At 37.6% G+C, this 19,979-nt stretch overlaps 1 protein-coding gene across 2 annotated transcripts in view; it reads right to left on the bottom strand.

The window, feature by feature from the left end:
* The window catches only part of LOC107708682 (potassium voltage-gated channel subfamily KQT member 5-like), a 123,338-nt gene extending 105,325 nt beyond the window's left edge, over positions 1-18,013 (bottom strand). The window contains exon 1 of one of the 2 annotated variants that reach the window (XM_016512986.1): positions 17,322-18,013. In XM_016512986.1, the coding sequence (XP_016368472.1) occupies positions 17,322-17,674 (353 nt within the window). In that variant the 5' untranslated portion in view covers positions 17,675-18,013. The remainder of the gene's footprint in view (positions 1-17,321) is intronic. The other variant, XM_016512987.1, reaches the window with a different exon arrangement.
* Positions 18,014-19,979: the final 1,966 nt, after the last annotated feature.

Here is a 19,979-nt window from a genome sequence, read left to right as displayed (position 1 = left end):
GCATGCATGCGTGTGTCTGTGTGTGTGTGTGTATATGTAGGAGAAAGTAGCAGGGAGGGGTATGTGCAGCCACCAGTGTGGATGCCATTGTTGACAAATGTTCTTCAAATTATTTAGAAGCATTTCTTTGTTCTAGTCTCCACCCAATCATGAAGAAATAAAGTTACTCCCAGCAACTCTGTTGTAACACATCTTTTAAAATTATTTTTTCATCTGAAACCACAACTTGATGAAAAACAAGCCTGTAACAACGGACTGACTTCAACAGAGGGAGAAAGGGCTTAATAAAAAGTGGAATTAGAGCACATAACTATACCTCGAAAACAAAGTACTTAAATTACACAAACTAGTGGGTGTCAGTTTTTGTGTGATGACAAGTCTAATTTTCTTGTTTGGTTCTTTCTTAAAGTAATAGTTTATGCAAAAATGATATGCAAAAATATTCTGAAAATTTGCTCACCCTCCAGCCAAGTTGTAGATTAATTTGTTGTTGAATTTGGAGAAATTTAGCATTACATCACTTGCTCACCAATGGATCCTCTGCAGTGAATGGGTGCCGTCAGAATGAGAGTCCAAAGAGCTGCTTAAAACATCACAATAATCCAAAGGTAATCCACATGAATCCAGTCCATCAATTAACATCTTGAGAAGTAAATCACTGCTTCCGAGTCCTCTGTCCAAAATACTAGCTGTCTCATTTAGAAGGCTGCGCCCTCCGGAGGTCGCATTTGAAGGCTGCATACGTCATCGAGGCTGTCTCATTTCAGAAAAGCAAGTAGGACACTCCGAATGCGACCTTCGAATGCGACCTTCTTTCACAGGAATTCGGAGGATGCATGAGGTGTATCCTTCGCTGCTACAGATAACCCACAATTCTTTGCGTCGCCGTAAACAACCGTTGTTAATTTGAAAAATGCCGGCGCCGGCAGATGTACACACAAGAGCAGATGTGGTGTTCTGTTTACAACTTACCTTAAATCGCCTCGGTAAAAACGGATAAACTTTGTTTTTAATATCCTCCTCCTTTTTTTCTCTAACAGATGTCTGCTGTACGTACGCTGCAGCTCCTCAAGCATTGAACAAAATAAAACAAGTAAAAGCATTTTTTTTTTTCAAATTACTTTCCAAATTTAGAAATAATTTTCCTTCATTTAAGTTGTGTGAGAGCGCAACGATGCTCTAAATGTGTTGGCATAGCAACGTGATACTTCCCGTTTCCTTTTCCGCCTGTCCTACGAAGGCCGTCTCGTTTAATTCTTGGTTGAGGACACTTCGTATATGCATCCTACAGAGGATGCGACCTCCAGAGGATTCGACCTCCGGAGGGCGCAGCCTTCTAAATGAAACACAGCTACTGCTTTCTCCAGTGAAAAATCCATCTCATCAGGAGAGTAATATAATAAGCACTGTTTACAAGTGAAAACAGTCCAAAACAGTTTTAAACAAATATGTTTGGGGTGGACTTTTTCACTGCCATTCACTGCAGAGGATCCATTAGTGAGCAAGTGATGCAATGCTAAATTTCTCCAAATCTGTTCAGATGAAGAAACAAACTCATCTACTTCTTAGATGGCCTGTGGGTGAGTACATTTTCAGCAAATTTTCATTTTTGGCTAAACTGTTCATTTAAAGTTTCAGAAATAATCAATTCTGGATATTTTGCTTTGTCATTGTCAAGAATTTACCCCAGAAATTGTATTAGCTGGTCAGAACTGATCTTGTAAAGACAAAAGCCAGAATGAGCACATCTGCTAAAAACATTAGCATTGCTAACTCTCTGAATTAGCCCTTCCAGAAGATTTTAGGAATGCAAAACTTGTGTGACTCTGTATGACATCCAAATACAACAGGTGTGTATGAAAAAGACAGAGAGATAGCAAGAGAGACAGAAAGAGGGAGGGAGAGCATGTGTGTGTGGTTTTGAGAACATACCCATAACCCATATGTTTTCATACTGACATTATTAATGGCCAAACAACTTGTAAGCTCTAACAGTACAGCAGGCTTTTGAGACCATTTATTTCACATCAAGATCTACAAAGACAAACAAATAAAGTAAAGTGATTCACAAGAGACACCTTAACAACAAGCCAAATGTAGTAAAACAGTTAATGTGTCTCAAATTTAATTACAGTGACTATTTTAGAAACATAATGGTGCAATAAAGGACCAAGTTGTTTGTGAGACAGCAGAAACTACCCTGTTAGGAGTGATTGAGGCACTGTATGAAAAACACATTATTTATAACTGAATATCAACAGGGTCATACACCTTTATTTTATTTATTTATTTATTTTTTGGCACACGCGATTGTTAAATTAACACTTTTGAGTAAACTTTACCAAGGTACACAATGTTGTGAAAATGTTTAGCAGTCTTATAATGTTATGCTCTTTTCATTTGTTTAGAGCTGTGAGCAAGTTGAAGGAACAAAGAATCAAGATGACGTGAAACATTATTAATGCTACCCCTATAACAAGCATAATTACAAAGCATGCTCTGACATGAAATTACATAAAAAAAAACGATGAGAGAACATGCAGGGATGTAAGAGGTAATTAAATAATAGTAATCCAAACAGAACAAGTGAGGTTGAAATCACCTATAAAATAGAGTACAACCATGTATGCACATGGTGAGTTTTAAATTTAGATTTTACTTAAGGTCAGAATATCTAGGTGAAAAGATGGCTGAAACTAATCACTGAATAAAAATACTTATAATTTTTATCCATTTATGGTAACAAAAGTGCTCTAAACCTACAGACATACCACAGGTGTATGACGCCAGGGTTGTCAAGACACTAAACCATTGCTTTAAAAGCTATTTCCCATGGAGAGACATGGAGTGAAAATAAAAAGCATTTTATTCATTAGGCTTCAAATTGCCACTTGGCTGTTTGTCTGTGATTACACCCTGTTGTCAGCAGCTGTTTGGCCATAGATAGCACAAAAAGAAAAGAGAGAGAGAGAGAGAGATACTTGTCATCTTTTCTGTCGTGCAAGAAAAAAAATCTGTGTGAACCTAAAAGTGAAGGACAAAGCCAAGAGATGATAAAAAAGACAATTATTCAAAAGGGAAAAGATGGCTGAAACTAATCACTGAATAAAAATACTTATAATTTTTATCCATTTATGGTAACAAAAGTGCTCTAAACCTACAGACATACCACAGGTGTATGACGCCAGGGTTGTCAAGACACTAAACCATTGCTTTAAAAGCTATTTCCCATGGAGAGACATGGAGTGAAAATAAAAAGCATTTTATTCATTAGGCTTCAAATTGCCACTTGGCTGTTTGTCTGTGATTACACCCTGTTGTCAGCAGCTGTTTGGCCATAGATAGCACAAAAAGAAAAGAGAGAGAGAGAGAGAGATACTTGTCATCTTTTCTGTCGTGCAAGAAAAAAAATCTGTGTGAACCTAAAAGTGAAGGACAAAGCCAAGAGATGATAAAAAAGACAATTATTCAAAAGGAGACAAAACTGAAAGGAGAATGTTCATTTATTTCTGTCGATCACAATGCATGGGTATATAAACAACTGTTTACATTACTTCTGTAAAAATGACACCACTCGAACTCCACCTCTGCACTATTTCTATTAAAATAGACATCTTTAGTGTTGTTAAGTAACTAACTAAAACTAGAACAAGTCAAACATATCCTGATTTATAAGTCAAGAACATCAGCAACAACTAACTAAATAGTTTGATACATACAGTGTGCCTAAAATTAAGACCTACAATACTATGTGGAGACTTCGGAGAACCGATTCAAAGCACAATTGAAAGATTCATTTAAATGAACTGTTTCACTACACTCTCAGAATAAAACGGCACAAAGCTGTCACTGGAGTAGTGCTCTAAGGTACAAAAGCTAAGATGTCTTATTTTAAATTTCTTATTTACCCCTAAAAGGAACATATTAGTATATGTCAGCTTCTCCATTCTGTCACCGATGGAGTTTTGGTTCCTTTCCGCTGTCACCTCTGGCTTGCTTAGCTGGGGACACTTAATTTCCAACAATATCGTCGTCTTGATTGCACAGATACTATTTAAACTGAACTGAGCTGGATGATGACATCACTGAATTCAATGATGAACTGCCTTTAACTGAAAATTGAGTGTTTTCTATTGTTCTTTTACATTATTGACAAACTATTTTCCTATTTAATACTGTAAAGCTGCTTTGACACAATCTTTATTGTTAAAAGTTGTGCTTTTTGAAAGGGTACCACTCCAATTACAGTTTTATAAGTGTAGAATGACTTTCTGATGCTGAATACGAGAGGGAGGATATTTTAGAAAAGCCTACATCTTACCATTACATCTTTAAAAACCAACAACGTAGCATACTGTCATGGTATATAACACCATTATGTTTTGGAAAACATAGTTTTTTACTGGAAAGGCTACATTATTTTGTTTTGTGCAAGACAGATATGTCTCTGATTAAATTTTAAAGAATGTAGCTGCAGGTACTTTTTCAAATGAGCAGCTTGACTGATGTTTCACTCAAATATAATAATAAACATCAATTAAGGAGCCATGGGCTCCAATAAGGAAAAAAGCTCTTTGTGATTATTCTGTGATGGTATGAACACTTTTCTGCTTTCAACTATCACTGCGTTTTCTCACAATCTCTTTTTTATATGGTTTGTTCCATTAATGAAATCTGTTTCCCCCGCTATTGATATTGATATTGATTCTGACCACTTTGGAACAAAAGTCACAAAACATTTTCTGTGCACAATGATCATACCTGTGACATGCAAACTCTTGAATCCAATAAGTTTTACAATGTCTTTCTGCGCTTTTACTTGAATGTTCATTGACTGAGATGAAAAGATCATCCTCTGTGTTTTCTATATCTCACAACTGGAACCTCTCTCTTTTATCAGACAAAGATGCATTTTAGGCTCAGTCTGGAGCCCTGCTGTTTAACTACATTAAATTAGTAGTTTATTTGTCAAATTTAATGCCAAGTCCACCATTTGCAAAACTGCTGTAAATCCTCTTTCCTCTAAATATACTTCCAAACGACTGGCTTGCAGTGTTTGATTGAAAGGGCTAAGGTTATATTAACATGTAACGTTGTATGAAAATAATCCTAGATTTAGAGTGCTAAAGCTAATGGAAGAACTTGCCATGCAGAAGCAGGCGATGGAGGAGGGTGGCGGATGACTCTTAGCTTGCACGTATATGCAGTCCAGAACAAAACATCCTCTTTAGAAAGGCATTACATTTCCATATTCAGGAAGAAATTCTAGCATGCTAGCCAAAACAATGACACACTATCTTCCTGTAAAGTGACAGAGAATTTTCTGATTTCCCCAGAGGTCTTAACATGAGCTGGAGTGGATTTAGCTGTAGTCTGGAATGAAACTGAAGAAGCCCCTGTTGATGCAGGTGGAGCAGAGAGTGTTGAATGATTCACTGACTGCTATGAGATTGATTCCTAAGGTCGCTTGCTGCCTTTATCAGTAGGTCTACTGGGGCAGAGACTCCCAGCAAAAAACTGTCCCATATTTGGATGCTCTTTTTTTTAATACTGTCATGGATATAGGCTATAATTACTTAATTACTAAATTATAATTAACTGAACATAAACCTGTTACTGGGATACAGTCCACACTTATATTGTACCATTTTGCAACTGAACTTGCCTGTCCAAGTTAGACCCAGTGGATGTTCACACAGAACCCATTCTTGTATTCGGGCTACAGGATTTTTGGAATTATTAGTCTTTCACAGTTATATTTTATCATTTCGTGAAATGAGGGCTGCCTTTTAAGATGTAGCGTCATGTTTAAAGTAGTTCAACTTTGACATGAGTCTCAAAATGTTTTGGTCTGTTCCATTCAGTGGTTCTCCATCTAGCCATCTTTGATTACAAGTATGCAGAAAAACTTGCTACACCTAGCTGTATTTAAACACAAGAATACACCTGAATAGCTCTTTACTCATTTCATATTGATTGCTCCCAGGAGTGTGGTTCAAATTTATTATACACTCTAAAGAATGCTGGGTTCAGCCTGTCGGGTCATTTTATTGGGTTATTTTTAATATTTTTACCCAGGTACTGGTTTTTTTTTTTTTAACCCAAATGCGGGGTTCAGCCTGTTGGGTCATTTTATTGGGGGTTTTTTAAATATTTTTTTACCCAGGGGCTGGGTAGTTTTTCTGTAACTAAATTGCTGGGTCATTTTTAACGCTGGGTTATTTTTCTACCCAACCGCTGAGTTGAGCCTGTCTCCAATGAAACAACCCAGCGGCTGAGTTACAGTCAGAGCACGGGCTTTTTGAGTCCACTTCAGGAGAGAGCGGTTCTCAGCACCGCTGATTTGGTGCACTTCTTCAGCGAAATAAAGGTTTGTATACATTTTATTTCATTTATAAAGTCTTTACTAGGTTGTAAATTGTATTATTTTACACAACGCAACATAGGGACGAGATGTCAGTCAGCTGCGTCAGCAGAGGTCACTTCACATGATGGAAATGCCTTTTGCCTTACATAACATAAAAGTTTTTATTCGTTATAGCACTGAGTTTAATTTAATTTGATGTTAAAATATGTTCTCTAATCTCAGTACTGTTTGTTTATCGGCAGGTCATGGCATCTTTCAGCTACGAGTGAAACGCGAGGCCGCGGTCTGAAGTTTGCAGTTCCCCCGTGAATAGCAGCCCTTCACCGGCTCAGATTTCGGCGACACACCGGCACAAGAATTAGCACTATTTTGGTGAAAAGTAATTACAGAGAACGGTTGAATACACTTGAATTAAAATGCTACTTACATTTTTATGTCTAAAATGCTTGTTAAATGAGTTTAAATGTATGTAATATTGTAAACTATGCTGTATTCACCCAGATAAATTCAATTTGTCTTGTATTTTGTCCATGTGTTCTTGCTTAATAATAAATGTTCATCTTTTGATTATTGATGTTTCCTCTAGTAATTATGTGTGTGTGTGTGTGTGTGTCTGTGTGTATGTGGGTGTGTGTTTTATTTCCAGTCCATTTTAAGCCAGCAATATAATAATTTTTATACAATAGATGACTTAAAACAACCCAGCATGTTTGATAAAAACATTTAACCCAACCAGCTGGGTCAGAATATCCCAGCATGTGTTCTGTCCAATATTTACCCAGCGCTGGGTTGTTTTTAACCCAGAATTTTTTAGACTAAAACCCTAAATAAAAATAATAAAAATAATAATAATAATAATTGTTATTGTTATATTATTGTATTGTATTGTATGTAATTGTTATATTATTATTATTATAAAATAAAATAAAGTTTATTTAATTTCAGCTAGTTGCCAAGGCAACATTTTTCATTTTTAACTTGATGTACTAAAATATCTAAAACTGAAATGGAAATAAAAATTATTTAAAATATTTAAATTAAATAAATAAATAAAAATCACAAACAACTTAAAATAAAAACAGAAAACATAGAAATAAACACTAATTCAAAATATTATAATAATAAAAACTATAAAAGTACTTCAATGATACTAAAATAACACTGGTGTGTTTTACCAAGGTGCACATTAATGCATATAATTTATTACACATGCACACATACGGACGAACGCACCTATGAAGGACACTTTATATGACAGTAGTGGGGTAAAAGCCACAATTTATTTTGTAAATGGAGCCGCGGCATTTCAGTGGCAATTAAGGGCTCACTCACAACCCAGATCTTTCAGATTGCATGTGTGTGAAGCTTAGGCGGAAGTGGCTGACGCCTGGGCCTGTCGCATGCCATGACTTATGAAGACTGAGGGTTTGAAGATAATTTACACTGACCTGGGAACAGTCAAGGCTCAGGAGAGAGGGGCACAAGGAGGAACAGCATGGGGGAGGGTGCAGGAAGTGGGGACATGAACGTGGACGAGGAGCTGCCCATGTGGAGATATGGAGAATTTGACATGTGACATGGGAGCAGTAAAGGGACATAGTTTGAAGAAAACACTGAACAAAACAAGTGTGAATGCTCATTCAGTCACACACAATGCACACTGTTTTATAATACAATTACCAATATGAGTTTCCCATAACTTTATTCTTTAATGAAATTATTTTCATTAAAAAAAGAATGAAAAGAATATCAAACTGAGTTTGGTTTGCTGATTTAAGCAAACATGGCACAGCACCAGGGGATGAAGGAGGGCAAACCTTATTTGAGGTTATCTATAAATATAATGTATACATACTACTATTAATAATTAAATCCATTTTGCTCTTCAAATGTTGGGAAATATTTTCCATTACTTACAAAAGACCAAGATCAAGAATCCTTCCCAATTCTCTTAGAGCTTACAACTTATAGACAATTATACTGATATACAAAAATGTTAAAATCATTAACAAAAGATTGTAAGATCTGTCTCAGGGTTTTACTAGTCTATAAAGTCAGAATATTAAACACATGGCAGTAAGGAGAGATCCACACACAAGTGTTGTCTTCAGTTATCCAGCTCACTAACAGCAGCTGCATGTTGCTCTGTGATCAGGGTCAAATAGACCCTTAAAAACACGCACACACATTTTGTCTTTGTAACTGAAGCGGTGTGTGTGCATGTTTGTAGGTATGTGTATGTTTGAGGGAACGTCACTGGACGTTGATTGCTCATGACAGGCCAGTTGGCAAAGTGGCCGCTGCTCTACAACCATCACACTGGAGTTTCTAGAGACCTACTGAGTCCGGTTTAGGCTAAATACACAAAGACGTTGACAGATATTGTCAACTACAAAGAAAAGGAAAATTTGTTTCAATATAGTTTATTTAAAGTTTAAGCCTAAGCCTACTGTATTAGATTTAAGGCATACATTTTCTGTGCATTATTTCATATTTTATATTCAGGCTTATAACACATGGTTCTATGCCAAGTTCTTAGAAATGTGTTCTATTTGCATTAATCGCATAGGCCTATGATTTAAAATCTTTTAAACCATTTTCAAGAAAAGAGATGATAATGTGAAAAGCCCCACTCGGAATTGAACTCGGAACTGTCTTTGGTACTCCGCCACTCTAAAGGGATAGTTTTGAAAATTCTGTCATTAATTATCACCCTCATGTCAGGGTAAGTATCGTGAACGCATGTCAAAGACGGAAGAGAAAAATAGTTGAATAAAGTCATTATTTTTGTTTTCTTTGCACAAAAAGTATTCTCGTAGCTTCAAAAAATCAAGGTTGAACCACTGATGTCACATGGACTGTTTTAACGATGTCCTTACTATGTTTCTGGGCCATAAAACATTTCAGTTGTGTTGCCATCTATGCAGGGTCAGAAAGCTCTCGGATTTCATCAAAAGTATCTTAATTTGTGTTCCTGAAGATGAATAAAGGTCTTACGGGTTTGGAACGACATGAAGGGTGAGTAATTAATGACAGAATTTTAATTTTTGGGTGAACTATCCCTTTAAGAAAAAAACTCAGTAATGGTACTGACTAATGAATTTGCACGTGGTTTCTCTTTAAGCAAATGAAAAACACCAGACCAACATTTAAATGTCAAAAACTTGATTTTAATAATAAATATAATTGGATTTTTGGGGAGTCCCACAACATGACATTTTACAACCTAAACTAACCTTGACTTGTCATAAAACATACAATTATTTGATATTTTGAGAAGCTCACTGACCTAGACACACAGTCACGACAGTATGCAGTAGCCCCTGTATATGATACCATCCTGTTTCAATTTTTTCCTGCATGTTTCTGCAAGCAAAGAGCCTTCAGGGGAACCTATGGCTTCTGTATAACTGCATAGATATAGTGATAGAAGAAAGCATTATAAGATAAATTACACACAAACTTTAAGTGTGCCTGCAGTCCACTCTTAAGGAAAATTGAATTGAATGTGACATACATGACTTGTATGCACTGCAGTCTTGGAATGGTTAACTCATCCCCTTTTCCATTCAAACACACAGGCACACACACACACACACACACACACACACACGCTACAATACAAGTTCGGAACTCGTAGCAAATTTCCCGTACTTCCAGGAGGACAAATAAGATCAAGTTTTGGTTGGCACATAGTGTAGCGCATTACAGAAACATGCTAAGGCCTGTTCTTTCTCACTGCTTAAAAGCAAGAGAAGAGGGCAAAGAAGGATTAGATCAGACCTGAGAACCGCTCTGGGAACTATGACTGACCTCTAAGACTGGTCTAGTCTCACAGAGAAAGGCCTTAAATATGAGCTGCCCTCTGACTTCAAACTTCATACTTGCAAATAAATTTAAAGAAAGACAGGAGGTCAATAAAGGCCCACTATCTGGGAACATGGGTATATTTCAGAGACAATTTGTATGAATTTATTGAAGACACATATGTATGGATATTTAATCATAAAAAAACATTTTGGCTTCTAAATCATTATCAAACAAATATTTATGAAGACCGTTCTGAGCACATCATTTAAAAAATTTAATCAGACATACATTAGACATATGCTAAATCATTTTTCCATCTTTAAATGTATATGAGATCTTTGGGCCACAAGTAGCATGGGCAGAAATGAAGGTGAATGAAAACAGTGAGTTAACGCTGGGTTGTTTATTTTGGAAGGTATCGGGGGTTGGGTTTGGAACTAGTGGAAACGACAAGCCAAAGCTGGTAAGAGAGCTTCTTTCATTTGGAAACATGCAAACAAGGCTCTCTCTCTGTCTCTTATTTCACACTCACACCCAATACACACACACACACACACACACACAAACACACACATATATACTAAAGAATTTATTCAACTGCATGCTTTAAAACTGAAGGCTAAAATTAAATGATTCTAAAATTATGTGACAAAAGTCAGTGGTCTGTATATCATTTAAATTATATATATATTTTTCCCTCATAAAATGTTAAAACCCAACAGTGCATGTCAAAACAGTGTGTTTGTGTTTGTAAATATGAATTCAATATAAAAAATGAAAAATCTAATATGGAATGACACACTGTATGCAGTGATATAATGTTTTTAAACAAGCATGTGCCATATCTAGCGCACTAGGGCCCGGTTTCACAGACAGGGCTTAGACTAAGCCAGGATTTGGCCATAGTTCAATTAGGACTTTTAAGTAATTTTTATAAACGTGCTTAGGAAAAAACATTACTGGTGTGCATCTTGAGACAAAACAAAGGCACTGATATATTTTAAGATCAGTCATTGCAAGTTTCTTTCAGTTGAAACAGCTCAGACTTACATTTTAGTCTAGGACTAGGCTTAAGCCTTGTCTGTGAAACCAGGGTTAGGTGTTATTTAACTTTGGGCTGTTTTGAGCACACAGAAAAACAGGATATTTTCACAGAGAGCTCCAGCCGGGGACAGGTCGTCAAAAATAGTCTGGTCACCCTATCTAATAGGTTTGGACCTCTTAGACCTTTTTGCACAAAAATTATTTTTCTCCCGCCTCCTCCCTCTCAGACTCGATGCTCACGCGGGTTGCCAGATGCAACAAGGAACAAGCGCAACTGACATGTTAGGTTGCGTAGTCTTACACTGTAAGTTGATGAATTGATTTATCCACATTTTATATTCCTCTGGTCATAGAGAGTTTTAGGTGGATGCAAGGCTTTTAAGTCAGGTAGGATCTGTGATCTCTGACCCAGTTCATTTGCTGGCTTACATGGCTGCAATACGCAATGTTTTCAGCCAACTGGCATCCTGGGGTGTCGAAATACTATTGGTGAAATACTAGTGGGTGGAAACACACAGACCAAGAAACAAAAACAGACATTCCGACACAGAACTCACATTTCAAAGAAAAACTGGCTGTAGCAATGTTTCTCTGAGAAACAAGTATGTGAACTTAGAATGTTTTCTCAATTGCAAACATATTATGGTATTTTTATGCTTTAGTATGGTCAAAAAAATGACATACAGCACCCTTAATAAAGACGTACGCTCAGGTACAAGTTCAGTAAAACATGAGTCCTGATAAAAGAGCTCAAAGACTTATAGGAGCAAGCTGGCATGGTTGCTTTAGCAAATGAGTTATTATCTTACGTTTGCTTTTGTTAACACTATTGGTGAGGTTTAGGAACCTATTTCCAGTTTTGTATACCTATTTAAACTTTATGTAAGTTATTTGTTATTTTATATTAGGCATAGCCTGCCCTATAGCATGGTGTATTTTTATTTGTTTTGTTAATAAAAGTTCTATGTTTTATATATAGGCTAAAGTGAGTTTGACGTTGTATTTTGTTGCATTCAAGCAATTGACGCCGAATTGCCGCTAATTCGAAGTGAAAGTAAAATGCGCATGGTGCTTTTAACCTTTTTAAAAGCGAAGGGAGGAAAAGAGGGAAAATTCAAACTAACTAAAAATGAACAATTGCTTTACGCCGAATTGCCGCTATTTGAAAGTGAAAGTAAAATGTGCACGCCGCTTTTACAAGCTATCTAAAAGCGAAGGAAAGCGAGGAAAAGAGGGAACGCCCCTGCCCCCACGGTGATACCGTTATTATCGGTGTTGTCACACGTCGATTAACCGGTGGGAAAATGTCCTCACTGTCAAAACCCTAGTTTAGGGTAGGTGGTACATTATTTTCAAATGCAATCAACCTTATACCAGCACTTACTGGACATTTCATTTCTAAACTACCACAATACATACAATGGACATCATAAAAAATGTTGCCAGAATCACAAACTTGCTTTAAGCACCGCTCATTAGATATTTTACTTTCAAGTTTCAAGAAGCGCATTACGCATTATGATTCATCTGAACTAACTTCAGCTGTTGCAAAATTATCTGTTTTCAAAATGCAGACTGTTCCTCTTCTCAGCTCAAATACGACCTACACCTGCAGGTGCATTAGGGTTTCATTGTGGTTAATATATTCAACAGTGGGGACAACCCAGTGACTCAGACAGAACACAGAAAGTCCAGAAATCTTCATTTACTAAAATCATGATCTTTCTAAGCATAGAGATGACTCAATGTGACTGTGTTTGCCTACTAAGAGGAAGTTCCTCATAAGAAGGAGAAGTACAGTTTGACTTTTATCTGAGTGAATATCAGTAGAGTTGTGTCTGCAAATGTTCAAGCAGCAGAGAGCGGTTTCACAATGTGACCGGCAGCTTCCTGTTTCTGATGAGTGTACATGGGGGCACGTGTCTGTTTGTAAGACACTGTAGAGAATGTCTTCTAAAACCTAAAAGCTTCTAAAATGTATGTCACTGTACCGCTGTTCAATGTGAAACTAAATGTCTGATGACCAAAATACCTTACCTTTCATCTTACTAAAACCCTCTATTACTCACAACTCTTTCACTGACTATGAGTTTGACTGTCTGAGACTCTCTTTCCTGTATGTTATAAGAAAAGAGAACCCACTAAAGATGCTTTCACCTCTTCTTTTTTGGCAACAGAAGAAAAGTCCAAATGAAACCAAACTTTTACTTGTACAAACATGTTCCTGCTCTTAGCAATTTGATGCCACTTAGGCAACACAGGCTTTTGGATAATACATCCATTCATACATTTTCCAAACCACTTGAACTGCTGAAGCCTATCCAGCATCTCGGACCATATGGCCAGTCTATCAAAGCTATTAGATCATGTTAACCAATAATCATTTAGGCATTGTTTTAGCAAATTCATATCCAACACCCATATTTTATGTTCCAATCCATTTCTGCCCTACAATAGTTCTCATTGAATACCATATCACTCTAAAATACGCAACGTTATGAATGTAAAACTGATTGTGAATTGCAAATCATGTTGACTTTAAAGAGATAATTAAAACAAACAACAACAAAAAATGTAGAAAATTGTCTCTAGTCCATAAAAGAAATGTCCCTGGGGTTCAGTGTTGTTTTGGACCCCATTGGCTTTCATTGTATGAGCAAAAACACATCTTGGTAATGGTAACACTTAAGCATAGAGAGCAATTCTCACTATTAACTAGTTGCTTATTAACATGCATATTACTAGCCTATTGGCTGTTTATTAGTACTTATAAAGCACATATTCTGCATGACCATATTCTATATCCCTAATCCTACCCAATACCTAAACTTAACTATTACCTTACTAACTATTAATAAGCAGCAAACTAGGAGTTTATTGAGGTAGAAGTTGCAGTTAATCGTTAAATAGTTAAAATAAAGTGTGACCCACATCTTCTTTTATGTTTGTGTTTAGGGTGAAGTATGTCTTTAAGTTTTAAGTTTGCATTACTTTACTTGAAAACAGCTGTACCCTCTGTATTCCTCTAATGGGTGACGCGGTGATCTGCATATGAGTACATTTGTGGTATATGTGTGTGTGAGAGTGTGTGGGAAGAGTATGGTAAGATGTTACAGCAAAAAAAAAAAATAGCAACATAGGCTAGCCACTAAGAGGTGAATGACAACTCTGCTTACAAACGTCAGATATGACAGTGTTAGGTCTCACACTCCAGTGTCTCTTTGACTTGGCCTGAAGATCCACTAGTGCAGTGCAAGAGTGAAAACCAAGAAAGTTAACAGCCTCTAAAACATTTGTCAATGGTCTCCAAACAATGGGAAAATATCACTCCATAAACTAGCCGAATGCAAAATAATGCTGCACATCAGCTAATTCACATAAAAAGGAACTAAAAATTATAAAAAGTTATTTCAATAAGAATGAAATTATAAGCACAATTTTTAATAGCCCCTCAGAGGAAAGGCTCTGCTCTTTGTCTGACTGACACAAACAAGGGCAACATGGCCTGTGTCACTTTCCCTTCAAGAGTCTGCTGACTCTTTCTCCTCCAGCAGCTGTCAATCACCTTCAAATGTCACACTTTTATGAGGCTTCGAGGCCAGCATCTGCTGAAAAGCATCAGGGCAGGGGGAAGTGGAAGTTGACAATGCTGGGAAGCATGGGGGTATAATGATTTCATTAGGATGTGATATTTTTCAACACCAAGTTGCATTTGTGTAACAGAGCTTGTGTAAAGGTTGGCAAGAATGACTTCTTCTAAATGTTTCCATTTAAGGTGAAATGAAAACAACAGTGTAGTATTACAATGATATAATTATTACTAACTGAAATGCACCTTTAAGTCAAGTCATAGTGTATATAATGACAGAGGGGATTCATTAAACTCAAATTGGCAAATCATTTATATTCTTTTTAATTCTTTGAGAAGCCACCCCCGAAGTGAGCTTTGAATGCACCACTGTGTGTTGTCTCTTTAAAGTGAAGGGAAGGGTTTTGGAAGAAAGAGTTTATTCAGCAGTGTGGCTTCTGCTCAACATGCTGTACTAAATTGTTACTGTTATTTGTGTATAGTTAATTAACATTCTGATTCACCCTGGATAAATGAAGACCATCCTGCAGCCATTTTAAATGGCAAAAAATATTTCATGTTCTTTATATATTGACCTGGTTTTGTAATTTACACAAAATTACAGCCATCCTTGAGAAACCTGCAGGACCAAATTAACAAATTACTTCATTCACCATTTCCTAGGGTGATGTTTTTAACATAGTAGGAAAAAGCAAACTCATGGTAACAAGAAAACTAAAACTTCAGCAGATCTGACATAAAATAATATCATAAGATACTAAAATGTCTGCTTAATAATAATAATAATAATAATAGAATGACTGTTTAGCAATAATTAATAATACTCCACACATTCACGATGTAGACCAATATAATCCTTAGCGTAAACAGCGATGACCCTTTTTTGGCAAGACTTACCTCTCTCATAGACTCTCATAACACAACAACACTCTTCTTTGTTACGCTCATTATCTGAAGAACACAGTGTTTGGGCTTGCAAAGAACGCTTGGTGAGGAATGAATTGGATTAAGACTTGCCCAATCCTTGTAGAACATACAACAATAAACTAGAGAAAACATAACCTGTCTCAACTCAGTCTTATAAACGGATCATCTGAGGACAAATATTGCAAGACTAAAAGCATAAAATCTAATTGACCATTCCATGGGAGAATTTATAAGCAAGTGCAAAAATAAACAAAAGTGTTGAAGGAATGAAAATAAGTGTGTGTAAGATAATATGTGCAGGTGTTAAAGCCTGTCCTTCTTTCAGCAGGCTATGCATGAACACAAGATTTGCACAAAACCAATGACATAGAAAATGACTTCACATGGATGAGCAATTTGATTTCTTTAGAAGAAGAAATGGTAGATCACACAATTCGCCTGACCATGACATTAGCCTGGGTCTGTTTTTGCCTGACAGAAATGAAGATGCAAAAGCCTAACTTGTCCCACACCCTTTTGGGATTTAAAAGAACAGTTCACACAAAAACGTAGGGGAAAAATCATTTATTTACCCTATAGGTCACTCATTCCAAACCTGTTTTGACCTTTTAAGTCTTCTGAAGTAACACCTGAAAGATTTGTGTGAGGAATGGTCCATAATTTAGGATGTTATGCATTGATTATCTTTCCCCCTCTGTGGAAGATGTTCAGTTAAACTTGTAAACTAAATTTTAATGAGCAAAGACTTGGAATATAACAAACAGGACTGCTTTCATGATACTGGAAGCTCCAGTCCCCAATTCACTGTAACTGAGTGGAAAAGAGCAACCAGGACATACTGCAAAACTTCCCTCTTTGTGTTACAGTAAAGAAAGTCAGTCATGGTTTATAGCAGCATTACAAGAGTAGGCCTACACAGTTTCATTTCAAAGACCCATTTAATTTTCAAATGTGTTCCTATTTGTGTCTCTGTTTGGGCCTGCTTTGTGTGTTCATGGTATACAGTTTACATGTATGGTATACAGTATACATGCTGGTATACACAAATGAGAAGCTCTTAAAGTCTTTCAGAGCTTCCCCATCCTGAGAGCACATCCTAATCAAACTATCAGTCTTACTCTGAATGAATATTTAGCAAGTCAGGTTCACTGACTTGGTTCACTCCACAACAATCCCTGCTTTGATTGAAAATTCAAGACCAAATCCCAAAAGAACAATACAACCCTCTTGATGCTGTGATGTTTTGTGTGTAGTCTGTCAGCTGATCATTCAGCTGTTATCGTTACTACCAGAATAAAAACAACAAAGTTAAAGTCGAATATCACATTCCCTCTAAAATAATACAATCTACCATTTCATTCCACATCTATAGATTTTGAATTTAGATGAAACATACAAAGGGTTTTATATATGGCTTTAAGCGCCAATATCCCACCTCAGGGATGTTTCCATTCATACGTGGCAATAGTACGGAAAAATCTTAAAAGCAACAGGTACACGTTTTCTAGCTGAAAAACTTTGAGAAATTGAGCAACGCTTTCGGTATACACGAGCAGACTGTAAATGTATAAAGGCGGCACTTACACAAACGCGTGGTAGATAAAAGCCCAGGATCTTGGTCTCTCCAGCACGTTGTACAGGTAGTTCTGAATCCTCCGGTAGCGCGCGTTTCTCCGGCCGCTTTGCGCGCCGTACACCAGAGGCTTCCCGAGCAGACTCAGCCGAGCGCCCTGCTTCCCTCGCTCTCTTTCCGTGGCCGATGCACCTGTGCCGGCATGAGATGCGGACAACAGTCCGTCCCCCGGCCGTGAACAATTGTTCTTCATCCTATTACCACATTCCACATTATGCAATCCGTAACTTTCGGCGTGCTGCTCCGGAGAGGTGCTCATCCAGAGGCCGGAGCCGGCCTCATCTCCGCTGTGGTTGCGGGGCATGGCATCACCAACGCGGACCCAAACACGCGTGGCATGCGTACTGTTATATCTCTGGTAGAATCGACGGGAGAGCCAAGAAACTACCAAATTGAAATGTCAAAAGGACTCAAAATATACAATTTACCTCTGGTCGTGACGCGCGAACGCCACTTTCTTTGCTCCTGGTAATATGGACACACTTCAGTAAATGGGAGGTGTATAAAGTCGCGTCTGGCGCTGACCCACGAGAAGAGCTCGTCAAAGTGACTGTATATGACTGCAGTTAAGTCTTGCGTGTGCAGCTCGTGTTACTCCAGCGCGCGCTTTTGATGTCGCTCCACTCACACGCTTGGCGTTACTGCGCACAGGAAATCAACTGTGCCATTCTGCGCGGCGTGCGCGCTCATGCTGCAGCACATATAAAGCGTTTCCTTAATATTCATGCAAATGCTCCTAGTCAGCATCCGCTATGAGTCTAAGGTATAGTCTCACACTTCTGGTAATAATAATTGAATAAACAATGATGTAGACATGAGAAGTTCTGTGTCATGTTCTTTGTCGCTTTACCGGCTGGTAAACTGACGGTTGAGCATCCATGCACGTGTTTACATAGTAAAATGTTTATTTGCATAACAACTTGTTCTTGAAATCGTATTTCCTAAAGTTAAACTGATACAGTGCGATTCCCCAGTGACAGACCACGAGGGTTCCTTTCAGGAATCACCGTGTAAAAAAAAACGTATTATTAAGAGGAGCCAGTCACCTCTCAAATGATGCTAAATCAAACTGCTGAACGGCGTTTTTATGTACATCACATAAAGGACATTTCATCGTTTTCATAAAACATTCATTTTATTGCAAAATACAGCTTCAGAACAGAAATCGAGTTTGCTTGAGGAGGTAACCATAGCAACAGTGTATTAGGCTAATGTCGCTTTCCGGATTCGCTACATTTGGAAAACAACAACAACAACAATAATAATCATAATAATAGCCTAATAAATATTATAAAAACCCAGTTCAATATTTGCGCCAGAGCTCAACAAATTGGGCCCATGAATGACCAACAAAAATTCGCAGAATGAGTAGGCTAATTAGCATGATTCGCACTCTGAATAAATTGAAATTAGATTCTAATAGAATTTTGTCTCTAATAAAAGTTTCCTTTCAAATAAAGACTGCTAACTATTTAGGCAAATTTCCCCTTTTATCCAGAGCCTCGTAGTAGGCTATAACAACTGTCAGACAGCCCATGTGACTAAACCCAAAATAAAATCCACACGAACACTGTGTTTTCTGTGTGGGCATGCTCGCCCTCCCCTACAGTTAAACTATGAACTCCTGCTTTATCATAGCGATCCACCTGTGAGAAGAAGAATTGGACAACATGCTTATTCGTCTTTTTTATCTTCGGGAACTCCGACATCGTTAGTAATATGCAAAAGAGCAATTTAAGTCTATTTGATTGTCAAATTAGACGTTCTAAGTTTAACGGTCACTGATGGACCAGACTGCAGTGCAGGCGCTTCTTCCATCGGTTTTATTGGCTTCAGTCGCACTTTTCCGTCGTGAATCCCATACAGCAGCAACTGATTGGGAAACGGTGGCTTTGTGTTCTTCCCTTGACCGCTGTGCTTTCTTTTTAGTGAGCATTGTGTGCTGCGGCAGTAAGCAACATCTTGCGCTGGATTTGTTCAATGTCCGTATAGATAATTAGCCAGTAAAGATGGTGAATACAAATTCAGTTGTTCAGATCTGTTTTCCACCATTTTTTAAATACCAAAAACCATTTAACATTGTTTCAGGACTCAGCATCACAATAGCACCTACATTTGTCGGAAAGTGATGATTTACATGTGGCTCATCATGGGCTGCATTCCATTTGCTTCTCAACCTATCCAATGACTCAGAAAGAATCCAGCATGTATGTAAACAGTATGCGGAGTTCCAATCGTCTACATTAGAGGCATAATTACCCTCAGACTCACATTCATTCTAGCTCATCAAGGGCTAAGAATAGTAATATAGGCTATTCACCATCTGTGTGCTAATGGTGTTAATGAGACTTACTCTCTTATGCGTTTTATATGGTGAGAAACTTGAGAAAATGATCCAGTAAAGTAAAGCCCACAATGGAAATCACTTCTGCTTGCCATGACCTCTGTTGCTGCACCCAGCACCATCACTTGCCATCAGTCATGAGTGGAGCACTGGAGTCATTGGCTGAACACAGGGACATGTATCAGGCTAATTGATGTGACGCGAGCTGGCGAGGCAACGGGGAAGGACATGCAATTATGTGGCTCTGCAATAGACGACAATACAG

This window comes from Sinocyclocheilus rhinocerous, unplaced genomic scaffold (assembly GCF_001515625.1).
Source record: "Sinocyclocheilus rhinocerous isolate Xijiao unplaced genomic scaffold, SAMN03320098_v1.1 scaffold236, whole genome shotgun sequence".
NCBI classification, from domain to species: domain Eukaryota; kingdom Metazoa; phylum Chordata; class Actinopteri; order Cypriniformes; family Cyprinidae; genus Sinocyclocheilus; species Sinocyclocheilus rhinocerous.
Note: the sequence above shows the minus strand (reverse complement) of the source record. Positions and strands in the feature narration are given on the sequence as shown.